At 40.1% G+C, this 21,087-nt stretch overlaps 1 protein-coding gene across 2 annotated transcripts in view; it reads left to right on the top strand.

The window, feature by feature from the left end:
* Positions 1 to 20,666, top strand: part of CACUL1 (CDK2 associated cullin domain 1) — a 33,278-nt gene extending 12,612 nt beyond the window's left edge. The window contains exons 4-9 of one of the 2 annotated variants that reach the window (XM_081912789.1): positions 8,654 to 8,749; positions 12,628 to 12,730; positions 15,850 to 15,939; positions 17,150 to 17,222; positions 19,302 to 19,345; positions 20,196 to 20,666. In XM_081912789.1, the coding sequence (XP_081768915.1) occupies positions 8,654 to 8,749; positions 12,628 to 12,730; positions 15,850 to 15,939; positions 17,150 to 17,222; positions 19,302 to 19,345; positions 20,196 to 20,236 (447 nt within the window). In that variant the 3' untranslated portion in view covers positions 20,237 to 20,666. Of the gene's footprint in view, positions 1 to 8,653; positions 8,750 to 12,627; positions 12,731 to 15,849; positions 15,940 to 17,083; positions 17,223 to 19,301; positions 19,346 to 20,195 lie in introns of both variants that reach the window. The other variant, XM_081912788.1, reaches the window with a different exon arrangement.
* Positions 20,667 to 21,087: the final 421 nt, after the last annotated feature.

Raw genomic sequence — 21,087 nt, 5'->3', positions numbered from 1 at the left:
GCACCTTAAAGACCAACTAAGTTAGTTCTTGGTATGAGCTTTCGTGTGCATGCACACTTCTTCAGATACACTGAGGCAGAGGTTGATAAGGCAGAGGTTGATATGGATAAATTTCAGAGGTGGACGCTGGGATTGATAGGTATATAAAGTTTGTATTATGTTAAATGCACAAGCCTTAATACATTTAATCACCATACCTACAGTAGGTCTTTATGTAGTTTTTGTGTAGAATTTTTGGGGTCAGGTGTAGTGCCTCTTATAGCCATCCTGACTGGTATCCAGCATGCAGTTGCAGTTAACTGGCCTCTCCCAGGCTTTTGCTTTGTGACTGGCTTTACTGTTGCACCTCAACGTTCTGGCTAAATAAATGAATAAAAACTTTACACTTGGATCCCACCTTTGTACCCTCGTGTTCAAGGTGATGAACATGTGATTCTCAGGCAGGTACCTATCCAGGTACCAACCAAACCAATACCTGCTTTATTTCAGCAAGGTAGTGGTCTTACGTGCCTTCAGATCATGGATCTTGCAGCCCTGAAGCCTGCTCACCCCCCAAAATATGTTGATCCACATAACAGATTTTATTGTATCTCAATTTGTCAATCTTTGGAATGAATATTCCCATAATGAGAGGAACAGAAAAGTGTGTGGCAAGCCGCTTTCGGAAAATGCAGACATTTCCTAGGGGAAAGGCTAGCTTTTCTCTGGCCTCTTCCAATCTTCTCCCTGCTCCTCTGTCCTGATAGAGATGGGAAAGTAAACATGATTCACTCCCAACTTCTAAGCTTCTTTAACAAGATGCCATAATTTACATGTAATCTGATGCTTTTTCATGAATTAATTATTTATACACTCTATAATCTGTAAATCTTATTTTCAGCATCACACAATTTTATTGGCAATGATTCCACTGGTGTGAAGTGTTAGTGTATAAAGGTTGTTTGCTAAAAAGAAAACTTGCCACTGGATAGCACATTGTGCCTCTGAAGCATTATTCCTTAGTAAATTCGAATGTTCTGATACTTGCGTATTGCTTTCCTATGGAATAAGGTTGAACATCGTGATGAGTTATTAAAAGTAGTGCTTCCTTATACTTGTTAAAGACTTCATTGCAAAATGTCAACATTGGTAGCTGAATGTTTTGAGGCAGCCGCAGCAAGTGTCCGCTTGTAAGTATTTACAAGTTAAATAATCAGCCATTTCTAAACAAGATGTTTCTTGGATCTACATTGAGATACTCATGGGAACCAGAAAAATCTGCGTGTATGTATGGTTTCCCAACTATGCTTATTTATTACTTAAGAGATTTATACCCTTCCCTTCAGCAGCTATCCGATGCAGGTTGGCAGGAACATGAGACAGCACCTGTTTCATTGTGGTGCCCAGAAAGCACAACTCCTTCTATCATGTGATTTGCTTAATAATATTAATAGCTAACATATCTCTGCTATTCTTATTCTTATTCTGATTATTAATTATTCACCTTAAGGTCCCAGAATACATTTTTTATTTGTAAAACTTTTGACCTCCCCCTTTGTTTAACAATTTTTTGTTTTTATGGCACAAATTGGGATCCTGTGAGACTCCTCATTGGAGCTGGAGTTCAGTTTCCATCAGTGCCAGTTAGCAAAGTCAGTGGTCAGATTATGGGAGTTGCAGTCCAACCTGTGGAGTAGGACCACAGGTTCTCATTCACTTCTTGTGCTATTGTTACGTTTTTTAGTTGTCATCCTGTTTTTATTTCTCTTGACTAGATAGAAGCTGCCTTGATTGCTCCGTTCTAGACTGGAAAAATGAGCTAAAGATCTCACCACATAACTAACTGCATATTGCCAGGCCTGAGCAAATGGGAGAACGTTTGTGTGTAAAATGTTCACAAGTGCTGCCAGCTGGATGAACAATGCTAGGATTTCTGTAGCTCATTCCTTTCCTCTGTTTGTGTTATGATTTTGGTGATTCCTCTTCCTAGTTCCCAGCGCTGGTGAAGGTGCTTGAATTCTGAGGGGGTCTGCTCAATCTTAGGAGGAGCTGATCAGTATCCAAGATGAGGCCAGAGTTGTTGCTGGTGCAATCTTGCACTGGTGAAACTGTAGCAAGGTTTGGCTTGAAAGGAAGGGTAGGTTAAAGCTGAATGTGTTTGCCTTTCATAGGTTGGCGCAAGCTTATGCCTGATCTGTGACAGCCGCAGAGGAATGTTCTGTCTTTCTGCAGGATGTAACATATCCTTCAGAGAGTCCACACCTATCTCTCATTTAACATTAAATGTTGTCATTATTTTAGCACTCGATGGATTTCTTCATAATATTCAGCTCTTATCCCATTCTTCTATATAGTGCAGTGAAGTACTAATTTTGCTTTTTGTGTGACAAGTGAGCTTAACTTTCAGTGAGCAGCCTGAATAGATTATGTCTACTGTGGACTCTTCACCAGCTAAGCGAGGGGAAAGGGTTTTCTATTTTGTAAATTGTACTGTAGGTGGCAGCAGAATGCTTTCACTGTCTGAATACCGTTTAAACTGCAGAAAAGACAAGATAGATTTTCTCTTTTGAAAACCTCGTAGCTTTCCTGTGCATTAGATTGTCTCATAGATTTACAGAACCTGAAGCTTTGTTCCATACTGACTGTTTTCTGTATCACTTATCACCTCCCTATTATCCTCCACATGCACTACACTAAATACAGCTTATGCCTGATATATTACCTCCCCCCTTTATGTCACATAGTAACTGCTAGGTTTGGTCTAGCATAGTAACAACTCTGTAATTAGCCTTCCTTCATTTATGCATCTGAAGGATTCAACAAGTCTCGGAGATAGATGCGGATGACAATCAGTTGTCTAAATATCATAGAAAGGTTGCATAAGTCTACTTGGCATATTGTATTGTAATGGATGTTAATGGAACTTGAAGCACAGCCTGAGAAAAACGCTTTAGGGGTTTGTATGTACAGTACATCCAAGACCCAGTGCCAGAACTGCCAGAACTGATCTTATGTACTCGGACCATCTTGTCCTAGTGAGCAACCTGGCTTCCAAATTCTGCACCTGCTGCAGTTCCTGAACTGTCTTCAAAGGCAGCCCCAATGCATTGCAGTTGTCTAGCCCGGAGGTTACCAGAGTTTAGACCAGAGCTTTCCAAACTTTCCATGTTGGTGACCCACTTTATAGACGTCCATCATTTGTGACACAGTGATTCAGTTTTACTAGAAAACCGAAACTAATCCCTTTCCAGCACCGGGAGGAGTGCGAGTAGCCTTTGTGTGACACACCTACACACCGCTGTCGACAGACATGTCATGACACACAGTTTGGAAAGCTCTGGTTTAGACAACAGCAGTTAGGTTGCCTCTATCTATGGGTCACTTGCTAAGAACTGGAAATAATTAAAAATACATGAATTGCTATTTTACAGAAACTTTAAACACTGAAAGTGTTGAACACAAACTGAAGAGTATACTTAGGCTTATCTTCTTTTTTTACGTTAAATTCAGGAATAGTGGAACTACTGTCAGTGATTTTTTTCTTTTTTTGGTCTTCCATTGAGCTATGGCAGAATACTATGGCTTTAGATTGAGCCCTGGGTGGTTATATATGAACATTCATAATAAACTCACATTACTGATTAGTTGGTAACTAACTTTAACTATTTGCATATATCCACATGGCATGTTGTTTGGTTTTACTGTATTACCAAGAGGTAGGGAGAATCTTGCAATTTCTCTTTTTTCTTGGAATTTTTTTTTATCAGACAAAGAAGTATCATGTCCTTCAGGCACAATGTGGTGATATATTCAATAATGGCTAACCAAATGGTTATATATGCATATGATAAGATACTGCTTGGTAAATGGTTGTCTACACTGCTCACTTTTTTTAATCAGAAAGGTAGTGCAGTGAACAAAACTATATATTGGCTTTTCTGTCAAAGAGAACATGCTAGGTTTTCGTTTTGCTGCTGCTTCAGATAGAAGGACTGCTTTATTCAGCATTTTATAAAGAATGGAAATGAGGGTGGTTTCTTGAATTTACTTTGCATATATGTCTGCAGCATAAATAAATTTCCCCTTTGGGATCCTTTCTCTAAGGGAAAAAGAAAATGAAACAAACATTTTGTCAAAATATATACATAAACAGCTGCAGGGCTCAATCTTGGTTTCCATAGTGACTGCCTAGCCATCTTCAGGCAAGTGTAACAAAAGCTGAGAGTTCCTCCAAACCATGAAACTGCAGGGGCAAAGATTATTCTTGTCCCCTTTTCCCAGCCCCAGAGATAAGCAGATTTGCTTTGGCTCCACCCTTGCTGGATGTAAGTGGAGGGCCAAAATAAGGCACAACTCTGCCGTTCCTGCCTAACTCTAAATTGTGGAGGGGAAGATGGAGATAGGTTGTCTTTGCCTTTCTGCTTTTCAGGGGCAGGGGGTCCTTGGCAAGCCCCTCTCTGTCAGAATCTCGTCCTACTCTCGAGTAGGACCCTGGTAGAGACACATGCCTGACTGGCATGTTCTCTCCCTCCTGGTTGATCATTCGGGAACTTCAAAAGCTTTCTTCTGCCCGAACATCACAGCGACTGATGCCAACAGACACCGGCACACTTAGGGATCTGCAGAGTGTTTGCGGTTTGCGTAACAGACCTCAGCAACTCAGCATTTTGGCTAATCTACTTTATTTACATATAAACACACACGGAGCACTGCAACATGGCTCCCTCTCTCTCTAGCATCAGACAACAAAGAGAAAGAGCAAAGGACAATAGTCCCACTTCACGGAACACAGTAACACAAATATCCTGTCTCCGTCACTTCCTACTCTGTGGAATGAAAACATACACCATCATGTGATAGACAACAATCCCATGACTGCAGTCATGGAGTAGGAACTCTAGCACACTCTATCCCCATACCAGCTCTGCATGCAGTGGATTGGAAGGAAGAGGAGCACATACTTTTACTAGAGGTGTGCAGCACCTTTGCTAGGGCTGAATAGCAAGTGATTTGGGATGTCTTTACCCCTCGCTATGGTGAAACGAAATGTCAGTCAAGTGCCCCAAGTTGGCCAAATGGTACTCTGTCTCTGTACTTTTGTGCACACTGTATCTCTGGTTTCTTAATGTTTCTTTAGGTTCGTGGACTTCGAAATGCTGCCTGTGGAACACTGGAAATCAACGGGGGGTTATTCTTATTGTTGTTAAAGCAGAGTAGTGGATGGGTTGGAAGGGTGGGTTGGAAACTTCCTTTAACTTCTTCAAAAATTCTCTGCTGCTCTGCTTGAAAATAATTTGTCGAAAACTTCTCCAGCACTCTGCAGACAGCCTTGCACGCAGCCATCATCACCTCATAAGGCTTGTTGGAAGGCAGTCCCCTCCCTCCAAGCACAAGAAGGCACTCGAAAGCCAAGGCATTCATTATGAAGCTTCTAGCATGTTAAATAATGTACAAGCAAAAATACCCACCATCGCCACCTCTTAAATTATTTTATGTTAAGAAGCAGCATAAGGCACACCTTCATTCTCCCCTGAAAATATGAAAGTAGAGTTGAAGGGACATCTAGTCCAACCGCCTGCAATGCAGGAATCTCAGCTAAACCATCCAGGACAGATAGCCATCCAACCTCTGTATAAAAACCTCCAAGGAAGGAGAGTCCATAAGCTCCTGAGGAAGCTTGCTCTTGTGCCTTTCAAAACTCTTAATCTTACCTGCTGAATTGAACCTCGGTTAAGCTTAAGCAAAAAAGTATATTGGAGCAAGGTGTTCTTAGCAGCAGTGTTAGTAGAGGTTTGCAGGTTTTTAGATACAGTCATACCTCAGGCTACGAACGCTGTGGGTTGTGCGTTTTCAGGTTATGGACTGCACTGAACCCAGAAGTACTAGAACGGGTTACTTCCAGGTTTCGGTGCTCGCACATGCGCAGAAGCGCTAAATCGCGCTTTGTGTATGCGCAGAAGTGATGAATCACATCATATGTGTGCGCAGACGCGGTGCTGCGGGTTGCGAACGTGCCTCCCGCACAGATCACGTTCGCAACCCGAGGTTCCACTGTATTTCTGCAGTCTTTCATATGTAAAAATTGTGCCTCCCCGTCCTCGGTTTCATTCTTTTCTGGGTGATACTAATCTTTTCTTTATATAAATGAAATGTTAGCTAATCACTTTTTCTGGATAACCTTATGTTGTGGTGTTTTTCTCCATTTCCAACTGTTCAAATGGTTGAATGCATTTCAGTATTTCATTTTGAGTTTAGCATTGAGCAATTTCATCCTGAAGGGGTAATTTTAACTTGTTAAGACTTGAAACTGAAAGATAGGACTTAGATTTGGCTTCCAGCATCACTGCAAAACCATCCCTTGTACCCTAATCATAGTGCTGGAAATAATCCTCCTGTATAGTAGCTTGTAGAAGTGAAGCATAATTTTTTTAAAAGAATAATGATCATTCATACAGAGAAATTTCAAGCAAACAGATTTGCAATTCTTAAATACTGTTGCTGGAAAAGAAAAGGAATATAATGAAGAAAAAGGAACATGCTTCAATAAGAAAGTATCAGCTGAAAAAGTTTGTGCTTAAAATAAGTATAATGCTGGAAGACCTGTTGCCCTTGCAAGTCTGTTTGAAAGTTGTTACAGTATGCACTTGATCTAATAATGAATTTAATTATGCATACAAGAACTCCCTAGGTATCTTTTGAACTTCTTAACAGTTTATATGAATTTTTAATTTAGCAGTCTCAGAAAATCACTTTTCATTCTATACTAAGGAAAACTGACAGAAATACTGTGAGAATCACATTTTTTTTTATGCCAAAGATTGTCTCTATTATACATTAGGTTTTGGAAATCTTTTCTACAACATGGGATAAACATTTTTGCGGGCAGAGGGTATGTGTGAAGCAAAGGGTTCTGGTTTTTGCAGATGTGATACAAAATTAAACTAAATAAAAATAAAAATAAACTGACTCTCAGTCGTATTTTCAGAGGGGTAACGTAGCTGTGTTAGCCTGTTGCAACATTTTCCACCAATTCATTGTGCAGCTTGTTTAAAAAACTTTAAGTGTCAGCAATTAACTTATTAGGGAGTTCTTCAGATAGTTGTATTGGTTTGTATCTAGCATAGCACTGCATCAGGGTTGTGTCTGCACAAGGATTTCTGCTTGCAAAATGGGACTTCCCCCCTCTTCTTCCCCTATACACTCTCGTCATTATTTAGGGGTTCTCCCAACCCTCTGGAACAGATTTGAGGAGAGCGCACACAGGGGCAAGACTGGAAGGATGGCAGTCCTGTTGCGCAAGTGGAAATCAGTTTGTTCTAGACAAGCTTCCCTCCATGAATTGCATATGCAACTTGGGATTTGCTGGGCCTGAGTTTTATCCTTTACCTTTTTAAGAGAATTACTGTTGAATTTTGATGTGTATTCAGCATATTCAGTTATATGTGGAAGAGCAAATGCTCCTCAGAATATAAATAATTACATTAAATTGATGCCGACTTCTTGGAATATTCTGAAGTGTCCCTTTCGAGAAGAGATCCTTCAACCCATAGCAACAAAGGAAGATTTTCTTTCTTTCTTTCTTTCCTGCCATCACTTGAATTCGTTCTTAAACCTTCCCACACTTGACGTCATCAAGACCCAATTATGATTGCTAAAAGCATTTCTTGGTCAGTAAGTGTTGCAGTAATTGTAATGTTAGTGCAGAATAGAGTACAGATATAATGATTCCTTCAACAATTCTTAGATGCTCTTTAGGAAAATTAGGATACAAACACACATTCTTTTGCTTGAATATTAATAATATTTTAACCGGATTTCCCCTCCCTCCTGAATAGTCTAATAGAATGTGTGTGTACTGATCTTCTTCATGCTTTATAAAACCTGGAGCAAGTAGAACCTGGACCACTATGTTCCAGATTCCAGCCAGCCATGCCCTTTTCTGGGATATTCCATACCATCCCCCTGTCCCCTGCAACAGACATTTGACATTCTGTGGCTACTGAGCATGCTCAGTCCTCATTCGCTTGGTTTCAGGTCCTTTCCCTTCCTTAGTATTCCCTGCCCACCACATTTTTTACCTACAAACATTGGGGATTTGCCCAAGCCTGCTGATAACTTCCCATTTTGGTTACATAAGGTTCCGCACTCATGGAGTGATTTCACTGTTGGTATGCAGCAGGTTTCTAAAAGTGGCACTCTACAGACCACTTGGAAAAGTGAGCATAATCACCCACCTGCTAATCACCTGGCACCAGATATTTGAAACTTCAGCTCATAGCAGTAAAGGAAGATTTTTTTCTTTCTTTCCTGCCATGACTTGAATTCTTTCTTGAACTTTCCCACACTTGACATCATAGGACATCAAGCGTGGAAAAGTGTCCTTGGTTCACTCAAAACATCCTGGCTGGCCTAATGAAGCCTGCAAGCCGCAGGCTACCCATCACTGATTAATATGATATTATATCAGCAGATACAATGGTGCTCGTTTTGGCTCTCCCTGCACATTTTCTCTTTTTGAGCAAGTTTTCCCCCACTTAAGGACAAATTAGTAGTGCATTTAGCCAATATGACCCTAGATATTGTATTATTTCACATTATTTAGTCTTGTTTTTTACCTGCAAGTCCAACCTGGTTACTTCATTCTAGTAAGGCAGCTATGTTTTCTTTCTTGCAGGCCAGCCCTCCAGACATCTACATCGAAAGGTTTAACATAGCACTTGGACAGTATATGGGAGCATTACAGAGCATTGTGCCTCTTTTCATATATATGGTAAGTTTTTAGACTATTTTTTTCAAATTGGGCATAGTCTGGAAGGAAGGAACTGATTAGGTGCGAGGTATAGCAGTGGTCAGCAATTGGATTCTCCTGAAGACTTACATTGGGAGTTAAGTGGGATGATCTCCTGCTAGATCTCCCACAGATTTCCTCTCTCTGCTCATAGAATAGAATCATAGAATTGTAGAGTTGGAGGGGACCACGAGGACCATCTAGTTCAACCCTCTGCAGTTCATGAATCTTTCACTCAAAGTGGGGCTCAAACCCACAAACCTGAGATTCAGAGTCTCATGCTCTACCAACTGAGCTTTCCCTCATGGGCTCACTTGGACTTATTCCACCAGTTTAATTAAAGCCCAGGCCATAACAGAACCTCGCCTAGTGTGCTGAGGTACTTCTGTGCTGCACTCTTTTATCCCCCAGCAGCACCTTCTGAAATTAACTACCCAGTTAGGAACAGAACCATCATAACACAGTGCATTCTGTTCTCAACCCAAACAGCCTGTCCAAAAGCAGGCCATGGCTGATGGTATTGAAACCCAGCAGCCTTGGTCAATCTGCAATGCAACCATGAGGTTTGGCTCGTATAAGTTGTCTGTACCTGTTTTTTGCCCGTTTTCCCCTTGGCTGCTTGGGAGGCTTTCTAAGGGACTGCAGAAAGGTGCAGCAAAGAGGGCATGCTTGCATAACTCAGGTTACAGTTAACTCAATCTCATCTAAGAGTGCCTGGAGTTGCATGGCAACCACTCAGGTTGAGTATGGTTGTACTGCATCAAGCATTGCTAATGAGTGTTCTAAAATTGGTATAAGCACTCATTTGGAAGAATCAGTTTTGCCATTAGCTTGGTGTGTTAAGCTTAAGAGTGCATGTACATTTATTTTTTTGCAGATGGGTTACCAGGCTTTCATATTTATAGACATTTTGTGTCTTGCATAATCTTTCCTGGATCAGTAAGGTTTGCTTCTTGTGTTTTTTTTTTTACATATTCAGACTATTTAATTCAAAAAATGCACTTACATTGCATATGTTAATGTGATTTACATGCGGAAGGGGTATTAGATGGGTTCTGCTCTAAAATGTCTTGCAGCTAAAACATTGCAAACCGATTTGAGAAATTTGATAACTATGCATATCAAGAGAATTCTGATCTACTATGCTGGTCCCATGCCAAGAAGCAGAAGTTGTAATGCTTATTATTGCAAGAGCACTTCATTCATTTATTGAATTTTGGCTCTAGCTGTGTTTTTAATGTACCAAAATAAGCTTGTAATTAAAAACAACCTTCTGTCAACACACCATCTCAAAAATAGGATTTGTGTATGCACAGTTATGATTTAGGTTTTGTCAAAACTCTTCTACCCACATAGAGCCAACTGTTACTAGATCTCAGATTTTAAAAAGAAGTATTGGCAGGTCACAGATAAGATTTACAAATATGTGCCATAATTTTATTGCTTAGTATTTGTTTGATTTAAATGACTGTATCACAGAGAATGTTTATAACCCTTTGACTTCCGATCATGTTATCTGTAGTCCTAAAAGAACACTGGACCAATGCAAACTTGTGTTTCATTAAGAGCCTTTAAAGATATGTAACTTAAAATCTTTTCAGGTGCTTTTTATGTTTCTCTCCAGAAATCTCAGCTGACAAACCAAGCTAAGCTGTTAGAAAACTCCTGGTCCATAGAGGCCATTTGTAACTCCCATGACTGGATCTAGGCACATCTCCAAGCTGTCACCAGAAAACTGATTAGCTGGTATCCTTGGTACCATTGCTTTTAGAGAGCATCCCATTAGCTATCCTTCATAGTATTGAATAATGATACACACATTAGGAGGGTTATATTATTTGCCATGGCAACAACTAAAATGAATGTTGTAAAGATTATTGTGTTGTCCTTTAAAACTACCTGAGCCTGGTCATTATGTAGCCTTTCTTTTGTGCTGTAATATTTCTTGATTTGATTTTTTAAAATGACTTTTGACTAAATGATAAACATTCTGAACGGTAGTGAAGGATTTTAGCGTTATCAGAATATGTGCTAGTAGTTCACAGTTGACCTTTTGTGAGGAACATTTTGAAGTTGTTTTGAAGCATGTGTCTTTCTCAAGAGAAAATTAAGTGCTTTGAGGTGTCCTGTATTTGGCTGAAATCTCTGGGTGGTATGTTCAGGTCTGTAGTGATTCTAAATGGAGTATGAAGTGGGCAGTGTGTTAACTGTTGCTTTAGTCAGATTTAATGTCTTGGTTCTCGTTTTGCTCTGTCTCTGAATCAACCGTGTGTTTCTGCTGAATCCAATAGACTTCATAGAAATTATATAATAATTTCTGTATTCTCATCTCCCAATGGCACTCAAGCCTGAGGGTCATTGGATCTGGACTGTTTTCACACCCTAATACCACATCATGTAGAATATATCATCTGTATATATATTTCATCTGTACACTTGGAATGAATTTCAGGAACCGAAATGCTTTTTCTGTGCAGCCTGAGCAGGAGCAGTCACCATTAAGAAAAAGAGGTCGGAATAGGCCAATATATATGTGGACTCTCCCTTGATCAAGTGATGTTTCTTCTTTAAGTCCTCAGAGTTTTTAACCCAACTCAAGGTTGTCATCTGAACTAGCCAGATGTTTAACAGATAATCAATCACAAGCAGTCCATCATTTGAAAAATAAGACTTTTGAGCTGATTTGCCCCAAAATGACAAGTAGACATTCCATTTTCGTAAATGTAACCTTGGTTTAAGGAGCCATTTGGATGGAGGATTCAAAACATGATGTGTTTATCTCTTTGCTGTATATTAAAAAATCATCATCACCTTAGAAGTACCAGCACATTTTGTCTCCTGAAATCTGCTAGGTTGCATATATAGTGGTAGAATATAGTATGGCATAATGGTTATTGTTGGGCTATGACCTGGGAGACCAGGATTTGAATTCCCACTCAACCATGAAGCACACTGGGTGACCGTAGACCAGTCACTGTCTCTCAGTCTTACCTACTTAACAGGGTTGTTGTGAGGATCAAATGAGGAAGAGAGCTATGTGCAGCACCTTGAGCTCATTGGGGGAGAAGGTGGTATATAAATGCAATTAAATAAATAAGTAATAGTGGGGACAGCTTGGCAGATCTGGTGTTTGACAGGTATCATTAATATTCATTTTACATGCTTGCTATCTGGAGGACCATAATGGCAACTGATGTGTGATGCTGAAGAACAGCAGTGATACAAGCAGGAAATGGCTCCTGTAGAAATATGTGATATCTGCAGTATTGATAAGCAAGATAGCTCTACTGTGGTTTTACATTGAACTGTTTTATCACTCTGTGAACACTTTCTATGTACCGTAATGGGGTAGCAAAACTTGTTAGAATCACTTTCAAAGAAAGCTATGTTTACTTTATAACAGGTATGAGCAACATGCAGCCCTCATTTTCATTTCAAGCACCCCTTGGCCTAATTTCATGCATGTGGCAAACAAGGGAAAGGGGAGTGGCAGAGAGAGAAAGAGAAAAATATTCCTAAATTTTGGGGTGATCTAGTGGTTTTTAACTTCTGTATTGTTGATTTCCTCTCTTCTCTTGAAATGGGTATCATGCAGGAAAGCTGCCTATAAATACCTTGTAATAACAACAATGGATAATAATAGAAGTTGGGCCACTTGTGTCTCTAGTACAGCCCGTGTCTACCACCACCATGTGGTCCCCAACAGTTTATCCCTGAAGAAATGCAGTGCTCAAAAGCAACAACAACAAAAGTTCTAAGGATGATGATGAATGATGCTTTTCTGAAGATTTTCACAGGCCTTTTTTGTGTTGCTGTAAATCCAAAACAGTTAACATGGTTTCTTCTGTTTTGTTTTTCAGAATAAGTTTTACATAGAAACCAAGCTCAATCGAGACTTAAAAAATGACCTTATAAAACTGTTTACGGAACATGTTGCAGAAAAGCACATTTACAGCCTAATGCGTAAGTAAAGTTCTTGGGCTTACGTTTTCTAAAATATTACGTTAATTGGCTTCTTTCGTATTGTGGAGTTACAAAATGCTGAAGTTTCAGTATTAATGGGGAAATTGAACAGGTAAAAAGTCTAAGACCAAATATTATATCAAGGAACCTTTAATAGCTTATTTCAAAATAGGCTTTGAAGACCAGATGATGGATGTAATTTATTCCTGGCCTATATTAGAAAATGCAATATGATTGATTATTTCAATAAATACAGCTATCTGCTGAAGAGGTTTGAAGCAGATGTCTTTGACAGTATTAAGTTGTATGAAAATACAGTCATAATGCATCACTGGGAAAAACTGGCTCCATGCATAGATTTTCTGGCTTTTTGTGGTTTTATTGTGAGCAAGCAGCATGCCAAGTCACTTCCACTGCACTGCACTCCATCCCTGAAATGAGCAGGATATACTAACCAGAAAGCCTAGATTTCCTGTTCCATCTGAACAGGGGGTTGTGATTTGTTTCTCCCTAGCAAGCCTTGATCTCTAGCTAACCTTAAACCATGGGAGGTGAAGGTTATTCATTGAGGTAGTTAAGGACAAACAAGCCATGATCCACAGTTTAGATCTGGGCTTCCGAGTTTGTTTGTCCTGCTCATGCCTGGAAAGGAGTTCAGTGGGAACATTGGGAAGCATACAGTAGCATGCTGGTCATTCACAAAAGACCATTGTAAGCCAGGAAGTCTGCAGCCACAGAGTTCACTGTTGATTTGTTCTTACTACAACATCCAGCTTTTTGTTACTTTTTTACAAATCTTTTGCTATAAATGGAAACAGTCCTCTTCAGATGTCAATGTTGACATTGGCAAAACAGCAATTATCTCTGGATTCGAACCAACCCAGTAAGAAAATAAGAACACTTCAGTGATTACTTTGGCCTCCATTGAAATCATTCATGGAAATTCTGTTCTTCAGACATTTTCATAAACTGTCACCAGTTTTCTGCATATAATGAGCTACATATTTCATTTTTTTGTATGCGTGGAAGCATGAAACATGCAATTTTCCATGCCTGTCTTTAGGAGAGCTGCACCACCTGCTTTTTGTGAACCTATACAGTCAAACCGCGGTTCCCAAGCAGCTCTGTTTTGGAATGTTTCGGCTCCCGGATGCCAAAATCCCAGAAGTAAATGCTCCAGTTTTTGAACGTTTTTTGGAAGCCGAACGTCTGACCCGGCTTCCGCTTAAGTGCAGGAAGCTCTTGCAACCAGTTGGAAGCTGTGCCTTGGTTGCTGAAAGTTTCGGTAGCAGAACGGTCTTCCTTAACGGATTACATTCAGCAACTGAGGTTTGACTGTATCGGCTTTGATTAAGGTAAATTTGTTACTGTCATTGTATCAGCCCAACCGAGGTGTAGGTAAGAATTATTAGATACACCCTAAAGTCCCATAAGTATTGCATCTAAATGCTTTCTGCTAGTAGTTTAATAACCCTTATTTAAAATTCCCTTATATCAAATCAAGGTAAACAACTGATCATAGTCAATTAAAGGAAATGTCTGTTTTTCACTTCTTACATCCCAGTCCACAGCTAATGAACTCCCAGCAATGCCATTTTGTAGTATTCTACATTTTTGCTGTCTAGTGCTTCAGCGTCACTTCCATTTACAGTAGTACCTCGGGTTAAGAACTTAATTCGTTCTGGAGGTCTGTTCTTAACCTGAAACTGTTCTCAACCTGAGGCACCACTTTAGATAATGGGGCCTCCCGCTGCTGCTGCGCCGCCACCGCGCAATTTCTGTTCTCATCCTGAAGCAAAGTTCTTAACCCGAGGTACTATTTCTGGGTTAGCGGAGTCTGTAACCTGAAGCGTCTGTAACCCGAGGTACCACTGTACTTGCAGCTGATACTTTTTCTAAATAACGTTATAATTTTAGTGAGACTGACTCATGCGTCTGACATATGGATGAATTGGCAGCAGTTTTTTATTTAGGTGTAAAGGTCAAGGCATTTAGATGTAAAGGCATTGTTAAAAGTCAATAAGTAATTTCCTGCACTGCTATTGGGTGTAATCAATAGACATTAAAAGGCTGAGTCACCTCAGTACCTAAAAGGGATTTTTTGGAACAATCAGAAGGTTGACGTGCTAGGTTTTCTAGTATGGAGAAAAGACAACCAAAACATGATAGTGGTCTATAAATGTATGTGTGGTGTGGAGAAAGTGCATGGGCCTGAAGGAGCATCTCCACCCCCATCATTCTGCCTGGACACTGAGGTCCAGCCCTGAGGGCCTTCTGGCGGTTCCCTCGCTGTGAGAAGCCAAGTTACAGGGAACAAGGCAGAGGGCTTCTTGGTAGTGGCACCTGCTCTGTGGAACGCCCTCCCACCAGATGTCAAACAGAAAAACAACTACCAGACTTTTAGAAGACATCTGAAGGCAGCCCTGTTTAGGGAAGCTTTTAATGTTTAACAAACTATTGTATTTTAATATTTTGTTGAAAGCCACCCAAAATTGCTGGGGAAACTCAGCCAGATGGGTGGGGCATAAATAATAAATTACTGTATTATTATTATTATTATTAGTCAACTCCTCACCCATTTTCTCATAATAAAAGAACTCTTGGCCACCCAGTTATATTAATGGGTGAGTACATTTTCCATGTAGTTCATCATGCAGTGGTTCCCAGTTGGTGGTCCATGAACACCAGGGGGTCCCCGTAACCCACCCAGGGTTACCTTCAAAATCTTCTGTTAACTTATCATTGCATGCAGAGTTTTCCCTCTGTTTTTAATGCAAACTGTTATCTTACTTGATTTTATTTTTAAGAGGCTTAAAATGTTTTCTTATCTTGGGAAGTTTTAACAGGCTTTAAAGTTCTTACTGTGTCATGTGGGGGTATCAATAGATATTGGAAGGATTCAGTATTTTCATACTGTTCTTAATAAAGATGGTAAAGGCAGTTGTCTCTATATTCGGAACAGGTTGTTGGAAAATAGAATATTCTTCAGTACTGAACTAGTAACAATTGGTAATATGGTTCATTCAGTTTTGTCTTCTGAAAAGGATATTTGGATGCCACCATTACCTGCTTAATTGGCATACAATTAATGTTTAAGTGAGTTTCTTTTATCATTTCAGCTTTACTCCTAGAAGCTCAGACCACGCCTTTTTGGATAGACCCTTCCACTATGGCAAACATTGTCAAAGGATTGTATATGCTTAGGCCAGGTAGATTACTTTTGTTATTTTTATTATTATTTTAAATACTCTTTATTAATTTTGCACATCGTTTAGAAAACAATAACACAATGGGGGAGAAATGGTGATCACATTTTGATGGATAGTAGATATAAAGAATATTGATACGTAGTGTATCTTACGCTTCACAGAAGGAATACAAAGATCGGAAATGAGCTAAATCATTTTTCTTTTGAATAGTCTATAATTTACAGGACTGATGTCCCTGGAAAACCAAGCAGCAAGTTCTTTTGTCTCCATGGTGCTGATAATGCCATGGTTGAAGGTTTGGTCCCTGGATGGGACAGCTGCATTTTTCTGCATAGCAAGGGGTTGGACTAGATGATCCTCAGGGTCCCTTCCAACAATTCCATGATTCTGTGGCTTCTGCCCTGTTGACATGGCCTGGCTTATGTACACATGGCAAAAAATGAAAGGGCTTGGCTTTGAAGCCTTCAAGAGCGGTATATTTTAGGCAAGTCTCAATAACCAGATCAAAAAGAAGGTGTATCTCTCTCTCTCTCTCTCTCTCTCTCTCTCTCTCTCTCTCTCTCTCTCTCTGTGTGTGTGTGTGTGTGTGTGTGTGTGTGTGTGACAGTCCTTTCTTATAATCTATTTTGGCCAGATTGTGGACTTGCAGATGAAGTGCTAGATCAGAGCCATTAATGTCAAGGTGTGTAATTAAACTATGTGGCACATGGGAAATTGGATGCATTTGTTGTACATTTGTGGTTATGATTGCTGTCGAAACACTGGGAACACCTACCCCACTAGGCTGCTCCCGGACAGACATCTTTGTCTTCTATAGCTAAGCAATCTGGTGCCTTGTACATGCGTTTAGCATGCAGCAAGAGAATATTTAATCCTTTCATAGAATCATAGAGTTGCAGACTTGTAAGGGACTCTGAGGATCATCTTGTCTAGCCCACTGCAATGCAAGAAAACGCAGCTGTCTTATATGGGGATCGAACCTGCAATCTTGCCATTATCAGCACCACGCCCTAATCAACTGAGCTATCCTTTCTATGTCGTGGGAAAGCTCAGTCCTAGGATGTTACAGGCCTGCCATATGAATTAATGTGTGTGCGTGCAAGTGATTTTGTTTCATTCACTATTACTTTCCATTTCTACACAGAATGGGTTCAGATGGCACCAGCTTTATTTTCTAAATTTATTCCAAACATCCTCCCTCCTGCTGTAGAATCTGAGCTTGAGGAATATGCTGCTCAAGACCAGAAACTCCAACAAGAACTTATTCAGGAAGGATTTTCCAGGTAATAACCCTGACATTCAAAAATTAGTACCCAGTTTTTTTCAGCAAGTGTCTCGAATTGATGTTGTTGGGGTTTGGGAGAGGGGTCAGTCATGACTATGACTATGAGCTGAAATAAAAGTGCAGCCACAGTCAGAATAATTGCTGCCAGCAGTCCTTGTATTTGCCCAGAAAAGTCAGAACAGCTTGTGTGTAAAGCAAACATTTTATGAATTGCCCTGAGAGTAGAGTTTAAAGTCCAATAATAACAACCGATTCCCTACCCCTGTACTGTATGTTTTTTGTAAATGTTTTGGGGAAGGAGCACGCGTTTCTTTGTTCTCTTCCTTGGCGTTTCCATTGATCGTGGAGAATGTGTTCACTGAGGAGCTATCAGGGATGGGGACAGTTTTCAAGGACTGCGAACAGGACAAAACAAAGATATTGCCTTTTGAACAACTGCTACAAAAGCACCCAAAGCTGTCTGCTTATAGCCTTGATAAACCAGCTACCAGAGTTTTGAATGTTGTGATGGCAGACTGGATGGGAATTATTACTGTTCTGCTGTGTTTGTTGTTATATGTCCTTCTTATGTATGTGTGTGCACACTTTCAGCTTTTGCCAGGAAAAGCAGGAGTTCTCTCAACACCCTCCTTAAACGGTTGTACAGTGGTACCGCGGGTTAAGTACTTAATTCATTCCGGAGGTCTGTTCTTAATCTGAAATTGTTCTTAAACTGAAGCACCACTTTAGCTAATGGGGCCTCCTGCTTCTGCTGTGCCGCCGCCGAGCGATTTCTGTTCTCATCCTGAAGCAAAGTTCTTAACCCGAGGTATTATTTCTGGGTTAGCGGAGTCTGTAACCTGAAACGTATGTAACCCGAGGTACCACTGTACTTGAACCCTTGCAGAATGGCTGTAGGTTTCTTGCGCAGTTACACCTAATCATTTTAGCCTGGTAATCTGATCAAGCGCTTTGTTTCATTTTCGTTTTGAATTTTAAACTGCTATTCCCCAGTGACTCTGGGTAAATTTAGCCTTGGGGCTGATATTTAGTACTAGCAATGTTCCAGGAGGATAAGTTAGCTGTACTGCTAGAGGTCACTTACAATACAAAATAGTTTAGCTATGAGTCATACATATGTTGGAGGAATGTTAACTCTTCTATTTTGTTCACTAAATGGAACAATGGTGGCTTGGTAGCATTTCTTTCAGTAGCTTGTCAGTGTGGTTTCCAAGATGCTCAGTTCAAACCCCTTTGGAGAAATAGTAAATTTGAGAAATTTCATCAAGACACTAACTAGTCTGATGGCTGAGGCACAAATGCCAAATGAAACTCCCCATGTTAGTAATTGTTGCCCTTTCACAGTTTCTAAATAAGCTGCTTAAATAAAGCTGCTTTCCTTTGACTAATGGCAGGGTTGCTCCTTGTGTCTCAGATCTTTTAGGCAAAATTAGATGGCTCATTAAATATATGTATGTTTGCTAACATGCTTGGTTAGTATAATTATTTTTTTAAGATAGCCGATTCTGGGGTGTTAGCAGCATGGATGGGAAAAGGTTATGGCATCCTAATGAAAACAGCCCCTCAGTGAAGTTGCTGTTCACCTCCAAAAGAAAGTTGCCATAGGCGTCAGTCTCATGTTATGATTTTGGGTAGGATAGCTACTTCTGCATGGTTGGATCCGTCCCTGTAACATTTAGAAAGGTGGCCATTGTGTTGGATAGGTAGATTATGTGTCTGCTTCACATGCCAGTGTTACTAGCCACAGAGCGGTGTGCTGCCAGCATGGGAAGTAAGCACATCATTTGCTTATGCTTTGCAGCTGCTCATTTCAAGTAACTGCTGGTGTGGAATAAGACCATACAGAAATAAAACTCTGACACCCAGGTAATTCAAAACTTGGCCCTAAATATTAGAGATAATACTTGTCAGGCAGAATAAATTGATTCTGGTATATTCTGTTCCTTCTGTTATTGTTGCTCTTCTGGCATACATAAATATTATATTTTATTTGTATTGTTTTTGAACTCTATGTTGATGCCATCCTTCATGCTAACTTTCTATAATTCCTTCCATTGCTACCTTTTTTTTTTTTTAGAGGTGACCAGTCACGTAAAAGAGCTGGAGAAGAATTAACCTACAGTAAGTAATTTAGATTACCGTTATAAATTATTTGATTAACAACAGACGCTTCGTTTGAGACAGTGAAGCAAACAACTCCTTCTCACCAACAGTTGCAAAGTTCAGTTCCTGAGTATGGCAACTTGCAACACAGGTCAAAGAGAAGGTGCCAGGGTGCAGAAGGTTCGGAATGTAACCTTGAGGAGTAAGAAAAACTGGCTCTCTGTAGTTCCACTTCCCTCTACATCAGACATATGCAAACTCAGCCCTCCAGATGTTTTGGGACTACAACTCCCATCATCCCTAGCTAACAGGACTAGTGGTCAGGGATGATGGGAATTGTAGTCTCAAAACATCTGGAGGGCCGAGTTTGCCTATGCCTGCTCTATAGACATCTCTAAAATATTGGTAATAATAAAGTTTGTACAGATGAACAAAAAAAGATTCAAGAAGTTGTAAATTTAGTATTGGATCACTGAAGTGCGTGTGTGTGTAAGTTAACTTTACCTTCAGTATGATATCATTGAATGGATACTACTTGCATTGGCAGGATCAGAAATACCCAGGCCTTATCTTGCAGGTCTGTTCTGCCAAACAGTGTTGTTCTGCAGTCCTTGGTGCTCCAAACTGATGAAACTACTGTAGCGTGTTGTATAATATGGTGGTGTTTAGGGCTTTATGGCTTAACAGCCATCTATGTACTTTTCCAGCATATGGAAAGATGTCCTTTAAGTTTCTTAGGGTATTTGTACGCATAGAAGAATGGGTGGGATGCTTGTCTTTTGAGATAATGTATCAGGTGGGAGGGCACCAGCAAAGATGCTACCTTGAATCATTTTTCTCTTTAAACTTTTTTTTTTTACTGTTTTAGATGGTTCCACTTCGTGTGCAAGCTCAAGAGGATGCAGATAGTGACTGCAACAAGTATTTTATTCTCAATACGAGCGGACACTGGAGTGACATTGGAAGGGAGGGTATCCAGAAGCCCCGTTGGGCTCTACTGATACTCAGGTTCTTTGATGCAAGCTATACCTACAAGAGGAGTTTGGACATGTTTCTTGCCATGTAATAAAATATCTGTTTGCTGCTATTTGGGGGCTAACTTGGAAAAATGTGACCAGTCTTGACAAGTTCTTCTTGGGCAATCCTGTGAGGAGCAGACCTTCCTGTTTCTGTTTTAAAAAGACCAGTGCATACTAAAACATGGTAGCCAAAAAAAAGCAGCTTCCTCTGAAAGAAACTTTGCACTTTCTAAATGTGTGGACATTGCTGAGCTTGTGCCCATTAGGTTTTGTCTGAAATGTTTTGCTTAGAAAGAATAAAAATCGATCACTTGGGAGTATTTCTTTTGTTCCACAAAAAGTTTGCATCCTAGAGTCAGTCTTATGTTATTGGCTCTTGACATTCCAGATCTATATAGTTCACCTATTCAGCCCCCTTCCCCCTATTCCCCCCCTTTATTCAGATATCCATTAATAGGTCCTTCTGTGCCCTCAGTCTCCTTGCTTTCAGCTTGTGTGCTTTGCAGCTTTGTCTCTTTTAAGCTGTGATTTGATTAAACATGCTGCAAATTTGCAAGATTTTCTTGCAACCTATCACTTAGGAAAACAAGAGTGAATGAAAATTGTAATTAAGTTCCCTGTTTCCTTCCACGTGAGAAGTATTAATGCAAGTCTCAGCATTTATTGTATTTTGTTGTTGGCTTCAGTAATGATTGCAAAAGCTTAAACCCCAGATAGAAAGCGGTTCCCACATGCGATTTC

This window comes from Podarcis melisellensis (assembly GCF_964234715.1).
Source record: "Podarcis melisellensis genome assembly, chromosome: 5".
Lineage (NCBI taxonomy): Eukaryota > Metazoa > Chordata > Lepidosauria > Squamata > Lacertidae > Podarcis > Podarcis melisellensis.
Note: the sequence above shows the minus strand (reverse complement) of the source record. Positions and strands in the feature narration are given on the sequence as shown.